Raw genomic sequence first — 21,619 nt, 5'->3', positions numbered from 1 at the left:
TAAAATGTTTTATGATAGCAGTTAAACGTTTAATGCATGGGGTCTGGCTTGCTCAAAAACAAAAAGGAGGACCTTATTATTAGACCAAAATAGCATGAGGCATGCTTTGTTACAAAATCTAGCAGCTATTGATTTTTTATTATTAGCCCAAGGACATGGATGTGAAGATTTTGAAGGAATATGCTGTATAAATCTGAGTGACCACAGTGAGTCTATACACAAGAGTATTCAATACCTGAAACAGCATGTGAATGTGATTCAACAAGAACAAGGGTTGTTAGACTTACAGGATTGCTGGGAAACCTCCCGGATTGGGTAAAGGGATTGATTAATGAAGGATTGCGAATGATTGTAATGATTCTGATATGTTTAGTTATTGGATGTATTATTTGGACGTGCTTAAAGAAAGGATTGCAAAGGATAGTAGCTCAAGTGTGGATTGTCCAAAAAGAAAAAGGGGGATATGTAGGGGAATTCCTTGCAGAACAAGGACACAGTATACCCCTAGAAAGTTTGGACAATCTAGCTTGGACCTTAAACAATGCTCTGTTCTTAGAGTTGCCTTGAAACTTAAAAAGAGGTGACAAAGTTGTATCTGCAAGAATTTTGCAGAACGTACATCAGGATGTTCTAACCACAGCAAGGGCATCTAACACTCACAAGGATTGATAAAGATAATCAAAGACTAAGCTTATTGTAGCTTGTGCTTGGTGCGTGAACACAAAGCGTATTGTTTAACAGTATATATATTGATCTAATTAGAGCAATAAAGTTGGAACAGCATGTAACTGCATCGGTGTGATTGTCGTTACCTGGCAGCTCTACAAAAAGGGACCCTCTTCACATCATGACTTGGGTCTGCTTTGCTGCATCCGGGCCTGGCCAGCTTGCAGCCATTGAGGGGAAGATGAATTACCAAGTGGATAAGAACATTCTTCAGGATAATATGAGATTGTCTGTATGTCAGCTGAAACTCGGTTATCGGGTGATGCAACAGGACAACAACCCAAAACACTGGAGCAAGTCCACAACAGAATGGCTTCAGAAGAACAAAATCCTCCTTTTGGAGCAGCCAAGTCAGAGCCCAGACCTCAACCCAATAGAGATGCTGTGGAATGACTTGAAGAGAGCCATACACGTGAGACGTCTGAAGAATATGACAGAGCTAAAGCAGTTCTGCCAGGAAGAATGGACTAAACTTCCTCCTGAACAATTGTGCAGGTCAGATCCACAGCTACAGGAAGTGCCTGGCTGAGGTTGTTGCTGCCAAGGGGAGGTCAATCAGTTATTCATTCCAAGAGTTCACTTTTTCCATTAGCCTTTTGACATGGTGGATCAGAATTGGTTTTGTGTTACCATTTTAGGCACACGATATTTGTCAATGCTCTGGACTTAGATGATGGTTGCATCGTATTTTATGACAAATTAATGCAGAACACCATTAAATTCCAAAAGGTTCACCTACTTTTTCTTGCAACTGTGTTGTCAGTCTGTGTCACCCTTTTGTTCAGAACCATGAGCAAGGATGCCATGAGATTGAGTGACATGCCACACATGTAAGAAATCAGTGTGGTCAGCATACTTTACATCCTGTCTTTGTGAGCCTTTCTCATGTATTAAGAGGATACCAAAATCTTTTGGGACACTTACAGACTGTGTCGGTGCAAGAGTTAGGAGGTTTCAGCCAATATGTTTCCCAAGCCATAAGGCTACCAATCAGCTGCCTACCATGGGCTGACTCATGGCCAGCACTAAAGACTTAGCAGCTTGGCTCCCCACTGTCTAGCTCTGAGAGGCAGATGTTGACTGTTCAGCTTCACTAAACCCTGCAGCTGGTCATCACCATATGTTGTAACCAGATACATGTGCGCTTGTCCTTCATAGCTTCTGGTTTTGTTGATGCTGTAAACAAAGCAAAACATCTGGTAGACATTGACCACTCTGGCCTCCTGCTGCAGTCACAGCTTGTCATGTCAGATAATTGCTGCTGTGGCATCCCGTGTAGATGAAGGAGAGCGAGTTGCCACTGACCCATTCCAGCTTTGGGAACCAAATGAAATGATTTCTTAGTGACAAGCATAAGTGGCCTGGGAGTACGGGTTGACAACTGGCTGAGCATGAGCCAGCATGGTGCCCAGGTGTCCTGAAAGGCCAATGGCATCCTGGCTTGTGTCAGGAACAGTGTGGCCAGCAGGAGCAGGGATGTGATTCTGCCCCTGTGCTCAGCCCTGGGGAGGCCTCCCCTCGAGCCCTGTGTGCAGGTCTGGGCCCCTCACTGCCAGAAAGACACTGAGGGGCTGGAGCGGGTCCAGAGGAGAGTGACGAGGCTGGGGAAGGGACTGGAGGGAAAGTCCTGTGAGGAGAGGCTGAGGAAGCTGGGCATGTTCAGCCTGGAGAAGAGGAGACTCAGGGGGCACCTTCTCACTCTCCACAACTCCCTGAAGGGAAGTTGCAGTCAGGTGGGGTCGGGCTCTTCTCCCGGGCATCCAGTGACAGGACGAAAGGGCATGGCCTGAAGCTGCGTCAGGGGAGGTTTAGGTTGGATCTCAGGAAGCCCTTCCTCAGGGAGAGGGTGCTCAGGCACTGGGATGCACTGCCTAGGGAAGGGCTGGAGTCACGGCCCCTGGAGGTGTTTAAGGAGAGGCTGGATGTGGCACTTAGTGCCATGATCTGGCCGATGTGATGGTGTTGGGTCATAGGCTGGACTTGATGATCTCAGAGGTCTTTTCCAGCCTCAACAATTCTGTGATTCTGTGATTCTGTAAATTGGTGCTTCAGCCTTCTCCTGTCGCTTTACCAGGGCCTAGCAAGTCTAGCTTGAATACCACATATGGGTGTTTTGACAAACATACTTTAATCATCAGGGCAACTGGTACTATGTATGCAGTGGTGCCTGAAGCTAGTGATTTGAGGTGGCTTATCCTATGCCCTAAGGCCTTATTTAATCTCAAATTTATACGTGTCTGGGTGAGCTGCCTTGGTCCTGTAATGGAAATACACTTTACATTCATTCAGTTTGCACCTTATTGACTGACAGAGAGTAGATCTGGGCTCTCGCTTCTTCTTTCCATTTATTGGCACAAATTGCAATATAGTTGCCAAATGAGCTGGACCAAGGAACTCATCTGGCTGAAAATTAACCCCATTAAGAGACAGAACAGTTATTTCTCTGCTGTGTTGGTTCCCTGCTCTGACTCGCCTATTCTGCCTCTGCTTATGCCAGCACAGGGAAGAGATACCTGTGAGTAAGCAGGCATGTGCAATGGCCCTTTTGGCAGCAGCTAAGACCAGTGATCAGCTTGAGCAGTTACATTAATTATGGCTTAAGTTGCTCTGTATCCTTGAGAAAGTCACTCTGCTACTGTGTGCCTCCAGCTTCTCATCTGTAAAATGAAAATAATGGCATTCCCACATTTTTTCAAGCCAGTTTAAGATCCTTAGATAAAAGGCTTTACATTCCTGCAAAGTTGTCATTGAGATTGGTCAGAGCATATGCTATTGGCTTGGACTGGAAAGTTGTTTGGCGGCACAAATGTGTTTTGTTTTAAGTGTCAGGCACAAAGGATTGTAGATGTTCTGCTTTATCGCCATTTTATCCATGTTTGTTTTTTTCCTTTCCTGGTGTGAGTCATAACTTGTTTCATGCCGTATCTTAAGGATGAATCTTTGGAATCAAACAAAAGTGCTATTGGGATGAGTCAAGGTCAGGGAGTACAGAGGGGAGTGAGAGAACTGTTAGTTACTGATGCTATTTCCATTAGTTTCATTTCTCTTCCTGCCACAAAATACATTTTTGAGTGCCACAGCATTCATTCCTATGAAAAGGAGGATAGAATAAGGAGCTACTTGAAACCCGAGTAGTGTCACTGACAGTTTTGCCTGTATTTTGCCTGTACACACCCATATGACACTAAAGAAAAAGTAGCTAAAGACTCAAACTTTGATCTCCTTTGCACCAGTACCATGATGAGTAACCTCCAGTAAAATTAATAGAGCTATATGAGGGCAAAAGAGGTGTGAAATCAGAATTAGGTACAGTTCTATTCTGCTTGACTAATAATTGACCACTGCAAATATTTTCTTTTAAATGCTGTTATTTTAATTAGGTCTTTCCCCTAGTTGCTTTGCCTAAGGTTTTAAGTTCATATAACAAGCAAAGCTGTTTTGCTTGAATGGGCTGATGCTGGAGCTATAACATCTGTTGAGCTGTTAAGGGAAGGAATCTACACTGGACAGGAAAAGTCATCACTGAAACTTTAAGCAGATTGGAATTATAAATGCTCAGTATTGTTGCACTTGTTTTCATCTGAGCAACTTTCATTCCTGGTGTCAGGTGCAGCCTTGTGTGTTTTATGTTTTGTTATATGCCATATATTTCTGACTGCTGTGGGATGAGTATTGCCCTTTTCAGACTTACTCATGCACAAGTTATGTACTTCAGCAAATTATCACTTGGAGAAAAAGGTAATTGAATGAATGCAGACAATGTTCCAGGTTTTAAGCTTTAGGGAGGATAAACAATGCTGGCCAAAGAAACTAGTTGTGGTGTAGTCTATCGTAAACTGAACTTGAGTGGGAGTTGTGCCTTTCTTTTGCTTTGTGTTGCCATTTGGAAGATACTTGTTTTTATTCTCAATTTTTCCTTTTTATACAGGGTCACCCTGCGCAGTCTGGACCTAGAGGTCTGCCTGGTCTCGATGGCTGCAATGGTACCACTGGGAGTCCTGGCATTTCTGGATCAGATGGGTTTCCTGGCCTACCGGGGCTGCCTGTACGTCCCAATACTAGTATGGTGTTTTGTAGTCACTAAGCCGTTGTTGGAAAAGTAACTCCGAAGTACTTAGGAAGAACTCTAGAAACTCTAAGTTAATTAGCATTGTTAGAACTCAGTATCGTTTTCTTACCGTAATTCTACTCTGACAGTAAAGTGAAGATTCTGTGAATTCAGTATGTTCCCACACCAAGTTATACCATTGTCACTGGCAGTATTGGAGCTAACTCAGCAGAAACCATGATGAAGTTTTGAAGAACCATGAAGTGTCAAACATCTTCCACCTGGCACGTTTCAAGTTAGTGGATGGTGATTCAGGAAAGGATGTTACCAGATCCTCAAGTTTATGCATCAGATATTAGATGCCTGCCTTCAGGTCCTGATAGGCAAAAGCTTCAGTCTCACTGAGTATCAGTAGGATTTACTTTGCCAGGTATATGTTTTACTTCTGAAAACATTTTTCTACCAGGTTGGAGTTTTATCTAGCCTGCATTTGACATCTTAAAGTTATGTGTCTAATCCATTCATCTGAACTCCCATTACAGAGAATGGTTCTTGCAAGAGCTGTTCTCTCCCTCTACCTTTCACGATGAATTGACTTTGGAGATAGCCATTTTTCTGTATTGACTGTAGAGGAAGTGAAGGTAGCTGTGTCATGGTCTACCTTCAGTTTTAAGTGGGTAGGATTAGTTATAAGAACTCCACTCTTACACGCTTTATAGAAGTATGTGATTATTTTTGAAGTGTAAGGAAAAAATGTTTGACTTGATATTAAAATATTAAGCAAATCATGGAATCGTATTTTAGTATTTGTTCACATTCAAAAACTGATCTTACGAACACAGGTCACGTGACTAATCATACATTTAATGGAACTCCTTCGCACATATACGTGAAGAAGAGAAAGAAAATACAGCTGGTGGATGTAAATAATGTCATTTGTTTCAGCATTTCCAAACTGTGCTAAGACATCTTTACATGTCATCCAGACTTGAAATTCATATGATATTAAAAAATGCTGAAGCAGTAAGATCAAATTAGAGTACTGCTTTCTAGAGTAGCTGATATACTCTGACCTGCTACTCAAATTGCTATGCTGTAGTGCTTTTAGGATTACAGTTTTGGCAAGTAAACCTGTTTGGATCAGCCAACTCTGCTCAAATTAGGTTGACAATTACATGAAATCACCTCAGATAAATTAGATGGGAGGATTTAAAATAAATTGAGTAAATCTAGAAATGTAATGGCAGCTTTTTCAGAAGATTCATGCCTGGAAACTTTTAAGGTTTAAGCAAACTGATCTACTTCAAGATGACCCTACTCACTGCAGGGAGATTGGATTAGATGACCTCTAAAGATTCCTTCCAACCCAAAACATACTATGATTCATGTGTTCTTTCATTTTTTTCTCTCATTGATTCTAAGCAATTTCAAAACCAGATTGAAATAGCATCTTAAAAGTTGAAAAGGCATAAAAAAAAAATCTAATATAAACAGGAAAATATTGGAGAAAATGTTTGCAGAACCTTGTTCTTCTAAAGCTGCAGGAAGTCATAAGTTCTCATGATACCGCAGCTTCTTTGACAAAGCTGCACAGTGTACTTTTGTAGTTTACTGGAGCTAGGAGTTTGCCTTGTTCATTTTGCTGAATATAAATGCTTTCAAAACTAAATCAGTATTTTTATTTTATTTTTTTAAAAACAGGGTCATCCTGGCCCAAAAGGCCTTAAAGGAGAACCTGTTTTTGCTCAAGGCAGTCTTAAAGGAATGAAGGTAAGACTTGTCATCACATAGGATAAAATGCAGTACAGGAAACACTTTGATGTCCTTGCAGGGCTGATGCTGCAGGTTAGATTACTCGTAATGTTAGATTTGAGTATCCTGGCTATGTCTGAATGCAGAGCTGTGAAAAAGGCCTTACAATAACTTCATTAATGACAGTGCAGAATACTCTCAGAACTTGGAATTGCTCAGTGTTTTCAGAGAACTTGTTCATCCTGTACTGAGATGCTGAGGTGTTAGTCATCCTGTTACTGTTCAGTGTAATTGCTGGTCCTTCACTTGTCTCTGCAGAGCTAGCACCATGCCTTTGTGGTGTCCAACCCTGGATGTGAGGAATTTCTTTTAAGCTTATTCTAACTTATATGAGGTAGCATATGTGTTTCTAGACGCAGATGTAGCAGAGAAGGGTCTCTTCACCTCCACTCGGAACCTTCCTGTAGCTGACATCTTTGCACATGCCAGATACGTTGGCGTAACAGCTCAGGAAACTCAAGTGCATGTTAAGATTTCTGCTGTGAGATCCCAGCTGTCTCCCAGTGTTTTTTGAGCTGGGATGTACTAGTGAGCATTATATCCTCAGTTTAAATACGTGAATATCATATCCCACTCGTAGTATTCCATCCTTTGGCTCTGTGAAGTGAGAATTTTACTGTCTCTGTTTAATAGGGACCTCACCCTGAAATGTCTGTATCAAGTCTATAGTTTTATGTCCTGTACAGAAAATACAAACTATAGATAGACAATTTCAGTTTATTGTTCAGAACAGTGAATAGATTCTTGAATATGCTTATGTAAAAGATTGGTTCTTTGTTGCCTTGAAACAAACACTCACAAGCTTACCATGGATTTTTGCTGGAAGTGCTAGGTTTGGAATAAATCTACAAAGGATTTGGTACCTCTCATGATATTGAATTTACCATTATTTAACAGCCTTGTGCTTCATTATATACTGAAAATACTAAGAAATTTATTCTGACATATAAAGCTTCTCACACTGACTTTGCTGGTCAAAATTACGAACTTTTATAAATTCTAAACACAGTATAAACACTCATAAGTTGGCAAAAGTTAAATAGATCTTTATTTATTTACTTCATTACTTATGGGAAATATAGATAATTTGATATAATAATGAAATTATTTTACGTATTTTATAGTGGTTTTGTAATGAAAGTTTTTATAGTGTATTTTTCAGTGATTTTACAATTAATGCAAATATTTTTATGCCACTTTAGTTTCTCTGAAGTTTTGAAATCTCTCCATTACCCAATTTAAATATGGAAGCATAGGTGTCAAAGTATTTTCCAGTTTATACTTGACCTAATATTAGCTAACAGCAAATATTTCAGCAAATATTTATACAAAGTGAAATATTGCTTTTTGTTTGTCGCAGTAACATAGTGTAATTTTTACTAATATATTTTTAATTTTTAGGGAGAAAACGGTCTTCCTGGATTGGATGGAATTTCTGTAAGTTATTTTGGGGAGTTAATGATTTTTAAGAATACTAAGTAGGTAATTTTCCTTGTATTGATTCTCAAGGACACACTTGAAATTAGTGGGCTATGTATTTACATTTGTAATACCAGTAGCATAAGCAATTCCAGATTCGTGATGGTATGAGTGGATCCACATTATGGTAGAGGAAGTCAGATTTTTGCTGTTTTCTGTTCCAATTTTCCTTTTTCAAATCAAACTCCCTTTACCATTCAATGCTGTAACTCTGGTTTTCAAAATGCACCTAATAATATGATAAGGATTGTTACAGTATTTAAGTAGGCCTGCTTCATTAGGGGGTATTACTTAATGTTTCCTGAGACTCATCTTTGGTTGAGGTTGGATAGGGTAAGTTCTGCATGTTCTATATTTGTCCTGTGTTCTTCTTACAGGGCCTAAAAGGTTTTCCAGGTCGAACTGGTTCTGCAGGCTCTATAGGATTACCAGGGTTACAGGTAAGAGACCTCAACTGTTGCACTTGTTCATAGAGCAGTTCAAAATCTTGACAGTTTTCCCTCCTTGTCCATATTCATGTCACGACAATGAGCAGAAGTGTGTGTGCATCTAAAAGGACTGAGCACAGCTGACTTCAAGCACAGAATACTTGAACTTAGATAGTTTAATCACAAGAGGGAGGACTTCTCTCTAGAGCAATGTTCAGAGCAGCATTCATGAACAGGGGCTCCAGCAAGACCCTGGAGTGCTTTATACTCGACTATACTATATTACACTACATTATACTGTTCTACACACTTCCTCATCTTGGGACTAGAGGGAATATGGTGACCTCTGCATGTTTGAAACCTTTGCCATCGTGAAATATGCTGAAGAGTTGCTTTTTCAAGAAAGAGTTTCCTTTGGGCAGAGGTAAAAAATAACTAGATGTTTGTTGGTTTTAAACTGAAGTTTGCTCTTAATTAACCACAGTACCAAAGGATACAAAGTCTATCTATTACAGATGTAAAGACTTAAAGATCAAGTGTATCAATTACTTTTGCTTGGGGGATGATGAGTTCAGTTGAGAGAGATGGAAGTTCAGGTACCACAGCAGATCCCAGCATTGCTTCAGTTGTGTGCATCCTAATTAAGTCAAAAGAAATAAAATCTTGATCTTGCTCGCATTTAGGGTCCAATGGGTCCCCCTGGGCCACCAGGTCCGAAAGTAAGTACCTACCTTTCTTGTCTTCTTTCTACACCTGTTCATTGACTTTTTTTAATGGTCCTGTGGGTGGAGATTGTGTTACTGTTGCTGCTGTTGTTTTATTATTTGCTCATCCATCTTTTTCTCTTCTAGGGTAACATGGGATTAGGCTTTCAAGGAGAGAAGGGAGAGAAGGTAGGTGAAACTTGTTCTGTTACGTAAAGAGCATAGGGTCCCATTGTAGCTTGATCCTCTAGAAAGTGCCTGGATTCTAGCATTTTCTTCTTTTTCTTTTAATCCCTTGGACTAATTGACTGAAGAATCTTGCTGGTTCCTTATGTGTTGGTGCATAAAAAAAAGGATAGGAGCTTTTTCAGGATGAAGAGGGGGAAGAGGAATCTCAATTCAACACAGTATTTTCATGCTTATTGGTATATGAGATCCTTAGATATCTTTTGAATCTCTATCCGTTTCTTTGGACCCTCACTTCTTATATTTAATTAGTCTATTGTCTTCCTTCTTTTTGACTTTCATAATATTCTTCAGGTCAACTGATGTGTAGTCTCACTATTCTAAATGGATGTTCTGCAATCTGTGAGAATTTGCACTGGCATAATGGGGCTTCTCAAAGTTCTCAATTTCGGGCTTGATTCTGCTGCTAAGATCATCTCAGCATTCTTTGTTTCTAATTATTTGTTGTCTTCTTTTCTTTCATATCCCTCCACATTTTCTGGAATGTTTTCCTGTTGATTCAAAATCTAAGCCTTTTTGTTTCATGTTCACAACTCTTCTGAAACTGATTTAATGGATTTTGTTTTTCTAAATTTTCAATCTGATCTTCAGACATCCGTGACCTAACTCCCATGCCAGCATTCAGGCACACAGACGTTATGTACATGTGATATAATTAAAGTGGCTTTTTTCTCATTTACAAACTACTTTCTTGGAAAATCAAACATTCTTCATGTGTTAATAGCTTTATTTTTTGCCAACAGGGCGATGTAGGGCTGCCTGGCCCTCCAGGTCCCCCACCATCCACTGGAATACTGGAATTCATGGGCTTTCCAAAAGGGAAGCAAGGAGAAAAGGTCTGTAAATTCAGTTTACAAACCTTCACCCTCCCCATGCTCCTTCATTCAAGGCTGAATGAAATTACTGGATAGTGAGTGCTGATATATTTCCAGATCAAAATGATTTTCTGTACTAGTTTAATCAGCCCCAATGGCTATTAAGTAAAAATACTCTTAGCTCAAAGCATTGTGGACCACTGGAGAATGCATACCTCTCAGGAGAAATCTGAAAGCTATTTAAATGTTTTCATCATTAATCTAAAAATAAATGAACTGTAGTTTGTTTCTGTTGGACGTGTGAAATGGTGTCAACTGAAGCAAAAAACCCAAATCCATTTAGAAAAATAGATAAAAAGCTCCAGTGCTTTTGCTTTGGCTCTGATGCACACCACTCTGAAATAATCAGATTTTTTTCTTTTCCTTTGTTATCCTGGCATTTACTGAGATACATATTTAACTCATCAATGTTCTTACAAAAGCTGTATGGATCTCAAGTTAAAGATTTTCTTCACACATGAAATTCAGACGTACTGAATTAATCTGAGACGTACACATGCTGGTTTGGGAGCCCAGTCTAAGCTTGCCTAAGCCCCTGCATAAGTCAGGAGAGGTATTGTCTTGCCTGGTGGAGTTACATTAGTGTGAGGTGAGATTCAAACAAACGCTGTTCTTTTTGGCTCACTCTTGAATTTGTCAGCAGGATTATGAAGACATTGTGCTACTTCATCGTGTGTTATTTTGCTGCTTTCCATGAAGTACTGTAAATGTTCCAATTCCCTAGATGCTTCTAGTTTGAATTCTACTCGTCAAGGACAGTAGAACAACAGTTCTCAAGTAGTGGTCTTTGAAGAAGTGGTCACAGACAACCCGTCGCTTGCACTGGCACTATATCTGGCACATGATGACACAAATCAAGTGTGCTTGCTGACAAAAAAATTACAAGGCCTTACTTTAGGAGTCAAGAGCGTGACAGGTGGATTGGGGAAAGTCTAGCTTACAAGGGCACAGTGATTTATTATGTTTACCGCTTTCCCTTGTCAGGGTGAGCCAGGCCCTCAAGGATTCCCTGGACACACTGGATTGCCTGGCGTGCCGGTAAGGACAGAGGAGAGTTTTTAATATATGCCTAGTAGGGGTTAGATGTTCAACACCCTCTGAATAGCTCACAAGGCCTCTACAGGAGTTTCTAGGCACCAGAGTACTGTGAAAATCTGATAAAAATGTCCACAAGACTTTTGGAGGAGTGTAACTGTAATCCAGTAGTGTTTTTTCCCTGGAGATACAATGCTGTCCTACTATGAACACCACAAAGCAGATACCACCATTTCAGTACATGTCATCTGCAATTTGCAGAGACATGCAAGTAGACATACGCATGGCCACTTGATGGCAGTGTTTCTTGATATCCAGCAGAGAGCTACACGTATTTTTAAGGAAAAAAAAACCAACCTATTTTTTCCTTCAATAATGTCTAAACTTAATTTTTGTTATATTACTTCAAAGTTGTAAAGCACATGCAGATCTTTCTGTTTGTCTCTATATATTCAGTTTTAAAATGGGCTCTTTAACATTAGTGCTCATAAACTCAGGAATGTGTAGCGTCTTCTCTGTATGAATCAAGAATAGCAATTTATCCTTGGATTCCAGGGAGCTATTTGCCAGCTTATAACCTTTCTTTAACAAAGGTTATTTTAGTAAGTTTAAGGAATAAATATTTTGTGGAACTTCTGACTAATAAGATAAATTGTTTGCCAGACATGAAAGAAAAACCCATACATGAAGCACAATTTGTTATTAGTCTTTCTGGACATGTTTTGTTATGTGCGTATAAAGCTTTATGCATCACAAGAGGCCCGTTGAAGCTGATGGAGCTGGAACGTTTTTGTGAGCTTAACCACAATCATAAGATATTTCAAGACTGAAGCCTGAAAATTGCTTAGCTACTGTAACTCTTGCTGAAATTAAATCCTGGTGCTCTATCTCTAGATTTGATACTTCTTACTGACCGGGAAAACCATGAAACATTGCCAAATGTTGCTGACAAAATGACAATGGCAAATTTGTGTCATTCTTAGGCTTTAGAAATGAAAACGGGTGCTCTGAGCACTCCCTTGAGCTGCTGCTGTTAAGAAATGAGATATGAAATAATTTCTAAAGTATCAGTGACAGGACTTTGCTGTTTTATACCATGGGGTTATCTGCATTTGAAATGAGAGATATGTCATCGTTTCAATGAAGTCATGGGGAATGAAGAAGATAATGTACTGCACATACTGCCAAGTCTGGTTGATACAGATTTTCTTTCTGGGGCAAAAGTATCCCAGCAGGATTAGTCATTTTCCTTTATATATTTATATTAATAGATGGGTTTGCACTTGTTTTGTCTTATGGGTTTTGCGGTTCAATTACAAACAGATCACGGATTTAAGGGTGACATTTTTCCTCAGGGCTTCGGAGGTGTTGGAGAAAAAGGAGAAAAAGGTGTGCCTGGCTTACCCGGTGCCAGGGTAGGTAACTTTGGGAAGTCCTTAAACTCTTGTTCTCAAATACATGAGGGGGGTCTTCCATCAGCAGAAGTATTCCCAAAGCATGTAAGTGTCTCAAGACATAGGACTGGGTCACATAGTAATCAGCGCCATACAGCAACAGAACCAATAGATCTTATCTCAACTAACAGTGAGATTAAAGATGTATACAGAAGAGGCAGTTCAAGAAGGTCATAGAAAAGTATTTATTAGAGTTCTTGATACTGCAAGGCCTGGGTTTTTTCCAGTTCTTTTGGAAGCTTCTCAAAAAAGGAAGCTTGCAGGAGATCCAAATGGAGATAATAGAGGCATTGCAGGGGCTTTAGGGAGCATTTAAGCAGTGCCAGAACCAGCCATGAAAGAACACAGATATTTGGGCAAGAAATGAGGAAGCTGGCAATAGATGTTGGTCTAACTAATCAAGGAATGTGGAAGTCAACAGCATGCTCAGTCACACGCCAGCCATAGATTCTTCAAACCACCATGACCCAGCAGAGAGGTGCTTAGACACAACAAGAAGACCAAGATGTTCATTCTGCATGTGCAGAATAAATTGTGAACTGATAGAAAGTCTTGATTGCATTAAGCTTCATGGCATTATAACTGCAAACTGCCTATCTATGTTCTTTGTTTGGGAGTTGGACTAGATGATCTTTTGAGGTCCCTTCCACCCCCTGACATTCTGTGATTCTGTGATTCTTAGTGAGTTGAGACACCGTGATTTACTTAATTTGAACTGCTGATTAGAAAGACAATGACTTAAGAAGATAAGACTTCTTTTATCAGTTATTTTTTTGAATTCTTTCAATTATGATTGTTAATATTTGGAAGATGTGAAAAATGAGTTGTAGCTTCTCCTTTTGAAAGTTTTACCTTTTCATTCTTCGGTGCTGAGATATTTGGAGCCTGACATAATAAGACCAGACTGAGATGGAGCCTCTGAAAGTTAACAGTTTTTTGCTGTTTTAGGGTCTTTTGGGACTGGATGGATCTGATGGAATTCCAGGGAGAAAGGTGAAATTTATTTTTTACTGTACTTAGAATTACAGAAACCATCTAACTACTTAAGTTCTACTGACTTCCTTACCAAATGACTTGAAGTTCTCTGATGGATGCGTGCACCTGCCTTATTAAACTAGTGAGAGATAGCTAGAAAGTCCATGTAAAACTCTAGATCCCTTTAACTGTCTGTCTAGTTATCCCTGCATATTTGGAGGACCACGTGCACAGATTGGAAATTGTACATTCATGCCTGGAACAGTTATCTCTCCCACTTGTCACCTGTTGGCGTGGAAATGGCCAGGTGATTGAGTGGCTGAAAACGTGTATGGTGGTTTGGCCCTGGCCAGAGGCCAGGAGCTCACCAAAGCCGCTCTGTCACTCCCCTTTTAGATGGACAGGGGAGAGGGAAGATGTAAAAAAGAGGCCTGTGGGTTAAGATAAAAAAGCAGTTTAATAAAGCAATAGCAAATGCCACGCGCAGAAGCAAAGCAAAACAAAGATTATTCTCTACTTCCCATCAGTCGGCGATGTCCGGCCGCTTTTGCAGGAGGCAGGGCTCCAGTACGCACTCAAACAGCGAATGCCCTCCCACTTCCCTCTTCCTTCTTGCTTTTATGTCTGAGCTGATGTCATATGGTATGGAATACCCCTTTGGTTTGTTTGGGTCAGCGGGCCTGGCTGTATCCCCTCCCAAGATGTTGCCCACCCCCAGTCTACTGTTGGGGGAACGTTGGGGAAAAAAAAACAAACCACAGCCTTGGTGCTGTGTGAGCACTGCTCAGCAGTAGCCAAAACACTGGGGTGCTATCAACACCCTTCTACCTACCACTCCAAGGAAAAAAAAGAAAACCAACCAGCACTGAGAGAGCTGCTATGGGGAGATTGACTCCACCTCAGCCTGACCCAATACAACATGTTAAAGCACTTTTACTTGCAGATACAGCAGTGGAGGTTGTTCAAGAAAGCAACTTTCAGAAACAAAATTTTCATTTTGCAGCCTGAAATTCAGTCACTTTCTTGTGTATTTTGTATTATGTATGTCCCTTTTCAAGATATGGTGAATGTGATTCCAGTATAATCTGATTCATATTTATATGTTAAAATCATGTGATTAAAAACAAGCCCTTGATGTCAGGTTTCTCAGAAATATTGTGTAGTGACTATATTGGTGCCTACAGCCGTCCAAGTCTTCAAAATCACAGGCAAGATTTAAAGTTAAGTTTCCCTGCTCCAGAGCTCTTGGAATATTCTATTTTTTGTCTGCTGTAGATTTCTAGTCACACACCCGGAAGAAGAATTTTGATGTCTCTGAGAATGCTACGAGGAAATGAGTAGCTGGAAAGCTGGATATCCCAGTGTCACTTTAAATGTTTTCTTGCGAATAAGTTATCGGAGAGGGGACAGAGTGGAGGGTAAAGTGTAGGGGACAGGGAAGATAGTGTTCTAGACTCCTCACTCCACCAGCATTTCTGTGGTTCTATGAGAACTCCAGTGTGTCCTTGTGATCTGTGTCCAGTCATGCCTGCTCACAAGTTCTCACCATCTTTACAGCACAAGGAGGCCTAAAGGAGCTCTGGTATTTTTTGAGTACTGAAAAGTTGATGCCATCAGTTTTCTCTTTCTTTATTTTTTCTGCAAATGTTTGGTAGGACAATGAATTTGGTTTATGATTCAAGTCCAGGCACTGCAGATGTCTCAGCTAACAAATAATGCCTCTGTCTTACTGTCTCACTGTGTAACAGTGTTCCCCTGTGTGACTTCGCAGGGTCATCCAGGTATTCCAGGCCATCCAGGACTGGATGGAGTCGAAGGCATGAAGGTAACTTCTCACATAAAAATACAAAAGCATTGTTTTTCTAAAGATATTTGCATGAGTAAATAAGTATTGTTGCACCAGTCAAATCTCTTCCTTACCTCTGTAGCACTGTAATTTTCAGCATGTTTCAGTTCCTCATTTACTTTATTGTTAAGGATAAAAAAGGAATCGTTGCTGAACTATGAACATTCAAATATTTGGATACCTTTACAGTGTTTATTCGTGTAACTTCATGACTTAAAATTGTAGTCTCTCTGATTCCCTTTACCCTTACATCAATGCCATCCTTACTGGACAACTGAGGCAAGATTAGATGGAAGTAAGTGGATGCTAAAATACTTGCCAAAGCTGTCTGAAGACTTAGACCACAAATCTACAAATATTGTCAAACCTAAAAATAACATGTTCAATTTTTTACTGGAGATAGGCAATGCATACAAGACATTTTCTGAGTATCTCTCACCATGGGCAGCCAGACATCTGAGTGGAAAATGATTGGAAAACAGTTTGCTGTGAAGAACGCTTCTCTGCTGCCAAGATTGGTGAAATGTGACTACTGAAGGGTTTTTTTTGTGCAGAGCACATGGAAGAAGTAGTAGTACAGGTTTATGCACAGAGGAGTATTACTGGAAGAAGCAACAAAGTATGCATTGCCTTGGCTCACTGCATGGTGTTTATATGATAACTATGATGGCAATTTGGGCAACAGTCAGATTTTGCACTTGTTATATCAAGGAGGGTTTGATACTGTGTTAGAGTGAGAGGAAGGAATGATACTGCACTCTGGCACAACCTGCTTGTTCTACCTGGGTGATTTTATGGACGAATGTATTTTCCTCTTACAGAAATTCAGAATCCCGATACAGCAGATAGCTGCAGTGATTAATGCTTTAAAAAATGGGTGCATTCATAGCAGCTTTTTCACTTTTACCACAAGGTGAATGGATAGGGTCTACCTGATATTTATTGCTATGCTGATACGATAACTGGGCTCCAGTACACATGGTGTATACATGCTTCCTATTGTGATAATGGGATGCCTTCAGAGAACAGCTGCATAGTAGCAAACACTTTGTCTGAAACAGCCGTCAGTTTCATCAGACAGGACTTTGGTAAGTCAGAACAGCTCATGATTGTGAATAGCAGAACACCTAAGTGAGTTCTTTACAAAGACAAAGAATGATGGTTAGTCAGTGAATGACCAAAGACATTGCTATCGTAATACAGTCTGTTTCCTGACAATCTGTTTTCTTCTACAGGGTGAATTAGGTGACATTGGTCCCCCAGGCCCTCCTATCGTTATTGACAGGGAAGGTGTAGTCATTTCAGGTACATATCTCCATTTTGTTTTAGAACTCACCTAAAGCACTTTTTCTGATTCAGCTCCCTTTCTTATTATGTTTTACTGCTTTTCCACATTGTATATTTAGATATAGCCCAACTCTTGTTATTTTGCCTTTAATTTCTGTATTGTTGGCATACAGATTTTCTCCCAAGTTTTCTCCCGTTTTCTCCCAAGATCAGAGTTTACAATAAACCTTCCATCCCCCACACTGCAGAATTATATGTTTCAAGGCAAAATGAAATTTAGTGCCTAGGAGGCCGACTGTGTCTGAGCATGGGTAAGTGATGTGTGTCTACCTGTTAAGCCTTTCTTCAGTGACTAAGGAAAAATAGCTTTTTCACGTTGCTTGGAAATGCGTACCCTGAATGTCCTTCTGCTATTATTTGTTTTTCAATGTGGTAAGAATGTTGTTCAGAAAATTAGCTTAATTAACACTACGGCTAAATGAGGCCTGGATGGGAGCAGTCTCTGAAGCTATAAAGTTAAGGGGACAAATTATAAAATCTCTCATACTCTTCCTCTTTCACATACAGTCACGTTCGAACAAGTCAGGAGGAATTTTTCCCATTATTATTAACTTTGACTAACAGGCTTACTGCTAAAGGTTTTGCACCTTTGCTATCAATGAGATCAGTGGCCACCAGGGTAGTTGGCTGAACAGGGGCTTTCAGCAGAAGCTCTCATGAGATTTTCCTCTTTGTTTTTCTGTATTTGTCTAATAGGTGCCCTGGGTGACCCTGGAAACCCGGGAATACCTGGTCCTCCAGGAGATGAAGGGATCAGTGGTTTACCAGGCCTTCCAGGAGCTCCAGGGTTTCCAGGCTTGGAGAGAGGTAAAGCAGCTGCTAACAGTGCTATTTTCAGTGTTTGTTGCTGAGCTGATTCTGAGTAGTGGCCTGGAGATTGTGAAGGTATTGGAAGAAGCCTCTCCCTCCACCTTCAACTGGCTGATTTGTGGAATGCTGTATGAGATGTAGGAGGCAAAGATGACACACCAGGACGCCAAGTATGTTGACTTGGATAGAAGCAGAATTAGTTCCACTATGATTACAGCCAAGCTAAGTTTTCAAGTGTGAATATTTAGTGTAGCAGTATACGTAGCAGGTTGCTTGGTTGATTTCCATTTGAAATGAGTTGATTGGCAGAACGTTTTCTACGTTTTAAATAATAAATGTTTTTTAAAATTATTTTTAATGACTTTCATTTTTTGCAATAGTTAACCTATTAGCTAGTTAAACCCACTGTAGTTGGAGTCCATTTGTCTCATCAAAGATCTCGCTTGAACGTTTCTGTTTCACCTGAATGTCATCTGTGAAGTCCTGGCCTTCAGTGATCCGAAGGCTAGGAACTACCATGGAAATTATCTCCTTCAAAGGAATCCAAATAATAAGTAAATTGCAGTCTTATCTAGTTAATTGTCTGGCTGATCAGTGGGACTTAAATGCAGCTCTGTGAAGTTTTTTGGATGATCAGAAGAATGCGTAAATTGGAGCCAGCTGGTGCCTCCAATTAGTAAGTTTTCCTTTGTGTGAAATTACAGATTGTTCTGTGTTAACATGGTTGCAGTTCAGAGCACAACAGTAATTTTCATAACATGAAAAATAGTAGAATGTGTTTGCTCCTGGATTGCTGCTCACTGTGTCATTGTTGTCTAGATGGGATGGGCCCTGGAGGGTCTCCAGGTATTCCGGGTGTGAAAGGTGAAGTGGGAGAACCAGGAAGAGAAATGATTGGACTACCAGGCACTCCTGGCAGAGATGGTTTACCAGGTCTCCCAGGAGCATCAGGATTGCCTGGTTCACCACGTATGTACATTTTAAACATCTATTTTTATATTGGATTCAGACTGAAACAAGACAAATAATTGTTTATCCATCTGGCTTTTTGCCAGTGAGGACTATTCATCTGTAAATCTTAAATGTTTGAGTGATACCTCATTGTGATGTAACTCACAGTTTTAAATTTATGTATCAGCAGCTATCCCTCTGAAGTAAGAAAATACATCTAATTGTTAGTAAGAGTGGTAGCCCAAGAAACTGAAAGACAAGCTTGTGTAGACACAATTTATGCCATAGAGGACTTTGAAGTGCTAGGCTAGTCTCTTCGTGGCTTAGACAAAGAAAAGACTATGACCTTATGAGCACCTAGACTAAATGGCTAGTCTTGGGTACCAGGAGTCAGATAGAATGCCTAAAGAGACAATTTTCAGACTTAGGGAAATGAGATTTATTTTTACATATTCATTTGTATGGGTGCTCTGGTTGGATTAATTATGCATTGTTTTGTTTTCCTCAGAAATCGAGTATTACATGAAAAACACTTGTTTTTACACAAACCTTGTGTTTTACTCTTCTGCAATAAACTGAGTTCAAATAGCCTGTTTTATTTTTGAGGGCTACCTTTCAAAACAGGGCACACTTCAGTGATGGAGCCAGTGAGCATGATCTGATGAAATTATTTTCTGTGGAGAAGAAATAAGTGCTCTCTTATCAATAACTGATTGCTAGTCAAGTCCAGCTCATTTTTCTGCAGAGTCTATAGAACTCTTGTAGCTGCGTGTAGCTGATGGTTGCAGTTTGTTTCCGTATAACATCAGATGGGTGCTAGTCAGCACCCTCATCTTACTGTTGTCATTGAGGGGGAGGGTTTTCAAACACGGTAGTTTTAGATTATGGTAGATCACTTTCCACTGCTGTTTCTGTCAGCTCATGTTTCATTCTATTCAGAGTATAAAGAGATATAGAAAATAATCCTGCAGCTATAAAGATAGGGACAGGGAAGTTCCCCTTAACCTTTTTGCCATTTAGTCTCTTTCCTTAGCTCTAGCGCCTTCACGAGAAGCTGAGGAACTCTGCAGAAGGCAGGTAGCCCTGAGGATGACTCTAGTGTGCCAGCAGCAGCAGAGACACTGCTCTCGTATGATTGTTTCTGTAGCAACAAAAAGTGCAATAGCCAGTCGTCACAATCATCAATACATTGATTTATCCATTCAACTTCTATCCGTATGAGTCTCAGCTTCTCCCAGAGCTGTAAAGGCACATCTGTCATCAACTGACTTATTTGCCCTTCTTTATACAACCTGTTCACAGATTTGTTAGTCCTTCAGCCAGCTGTTAAGTCTTTGAAAAAGTGCGAAGGTAGAGCAGTAGAGGAATGAAACTGTTACATCCACACTATAAGAGCTTTTACTTTTCTGTGTGAGAAGCTAGAAGCAAACATATAGAAGAGGAATGCAGCCCGTGATACCAACCAAGTTTTATCTCCTTGTGTTGCAGTGTTATCCAGTGGCATTTCTGTCAGTTGTATAACTGACCTTTTTAGTATTTAATGAGCTGGAAATCTAGCCTTCTCATGGCTTTTGCTTGCCTTCTTTCTGCATATAGGCCCTTCATTTTCCCCAGACACAATCCTGGATGGAAGGACTGGGGCCCCAGGGAAGCCTGGACAAAGAGGGCTGCCAGGAGCTTTGGGTCCAAAGGGGTACAAAGGTAATTCACTCTAGTTTTGGGAGAGCCTTTTAGCAGTCATTGAGTCTCAGAAAGATATTTACACATGGTTAATGTTGTAAGGAATGAGGTAGAAGTGTCTTTATGACAAATCACTGGAGATTGAGATGGATTGAAGGAGCCAACAGCCTTTAAAATTTAGAAGGAGTTGTGCCCAGCACTGCCAGCAAAATCCTGTTTCCTGTTTCCCACTCTGCTTAGGCAAATAAGAAGATAAACATCTCATACCCAGAAAGTTAGCTAAGTAAGTTATACTTCAAAGTCATAAGGTGTGATGAGACTTAGAAATAAAATCTCCTTCACTACTTTTTGCTCTATAGGCTGGCAATGACAGAGAAAATTTATTGTATTCTTCTCAGTGCTAAAAATGATGGTCATTTGGGTCTTAGTGTGTGATAGAACTAGCAGCAAAAGACGTGACTATGCAGACATCACTAGGCTTTGTGATTGTTCAGTTGCGTGGCCAGTTACAATTCAAAGAAATATAAAGATATCCAGCTGAAGATCATTGTAACCTACTGTGAGTGGGAGTGTGGGTTTACTTTCTCTGACATACAACTATCTCTTTAAACAACCACAGGACTGTCCTGAAACTCTTCTAGGAGAGTCTAAACCTTTGAGAGGTCAAGAAGGGCTGAAGTTTATGCTTGACATGGTAATTTGGTGATGGATATCGCATAGAAATTAAACTGGAAAAAACCTGATCTTCACTTGCTTGGCACTCACATGACCTGAGCAGAGCAGGCACAAAATTAAATGATATGAGAATGGCTTTGTCCTGTTGAATCAAGTACTGCTTTTGAAGCTCTTGCAACTAAAAAGGACCTTTATCCAAAGAAACTGAGTTTTAAGCCTTGACTGTGTTTTCCAGGAGAGGCAGGTGACTGTGCTTGTGATGGAGGAGTTACAAGAGCTGGTCTAAAAGGGATCTCAGGTCCACCAGGTCCATCAGGAAGCCCTGGTATGCCTGGAATTAAGGGCATTCATGGAGACCCAGGCACTGTGGGTGCACCAGGACTGCAGGGCCCTCCGGTAAGACAAGAAGAGTTTGTATTTGTTGTCATGAATTAACGAAGAAAACGTGCCTATGTGCAGTTCCTGGTGTTGACTGTAGTGAAAGCAGAAAAGCAGAACTCTTTTTTTGCATAATTTCATCTACTTGTT

General features: G+C 40.3%; 1 protein-coding gene across 1 annotated transcript in view; it reads left to right on the top strand.

Moving 5' to 3' along the window:
* Positions 1-4,654: 4,654 nt before the first annotated feature.
* Positions 4,655-21,619, top strand: part of LOC104275688 (collagen alpha-6(IV) chain-like) — a gene marked incomplete at both ends in the record, with an annotated part of 31,007 nt that continues 14,042 nt past the window's right edge. The window contains 15 exons of the mRNA XM_009871714.1: positions 4,655-4,787; positions 6,476-6,544; positions 7,988-8,023; positions 8,443-8,505; positions 9,177-9,212; positions 9,345-9,386; positions 10,187-10,279; positions 11,303-11,356; positions 12,709-12,768; positions 15,554-15,607; positions 16,864-16,933; positions 17,672-17,782; positions 18,605-18,754; positions 20,333-20,437; positions 21,327-21,487. Coding sequence (XP_009870016.1) covers positions 4,655-4,787; positions 6,476-6,544; positions 7,988-8,023; positions 8,443-8,505; positions 9,177-9,212; positions 9,345-9,386; positions 10,187-10,279; positions 11,303-11,356; positions 12,709-12,768; positions 15,554-15,607; positions 16,864-16,933; positions 17,672-17,782; positions 18,605-18,754; positions 20,333-20,437; positions 21,327-21,487 — 1,237 coding nt within the window. The remainder of the gene's footprint in view (positions 4,788-6,475; positions 6,545-7,987; positions 8,024-8,442; positions 8,506-9,176; positions 9,213-9,344; positions 9,387-10,186; positions 10,280-11,302; positions 11,357-12,708; positions 12,769-15,553; positions 15,608-16,863; positions 16,934-17,671; positions 17,783-18,604; positions 18,755-20,332; positions 20,438-21,326; positions 21,488-21,619) is intronic.

The sequence above is a fragment of the Apaloderma vittatum genome, unplaced genomic scaffold, assembly GCF_000703405.1.
Source record: "Apaloderma vittatum isolate BGI_N311 unplaced genomic scaffold, ASM70340v1 scaffold9376, whole genome shotgun sequence".
Classification (NCBI taxonomy): domain Eukaryota; kingdom Metazoa; phylum Chordata; class Aves; order Trogoniformes; family Trogonidae; genus Apaloderma; species Apaloderma vittatum.
This window is presented reverse-complemented; position numbering and strand designations above follow the sequence as displayed.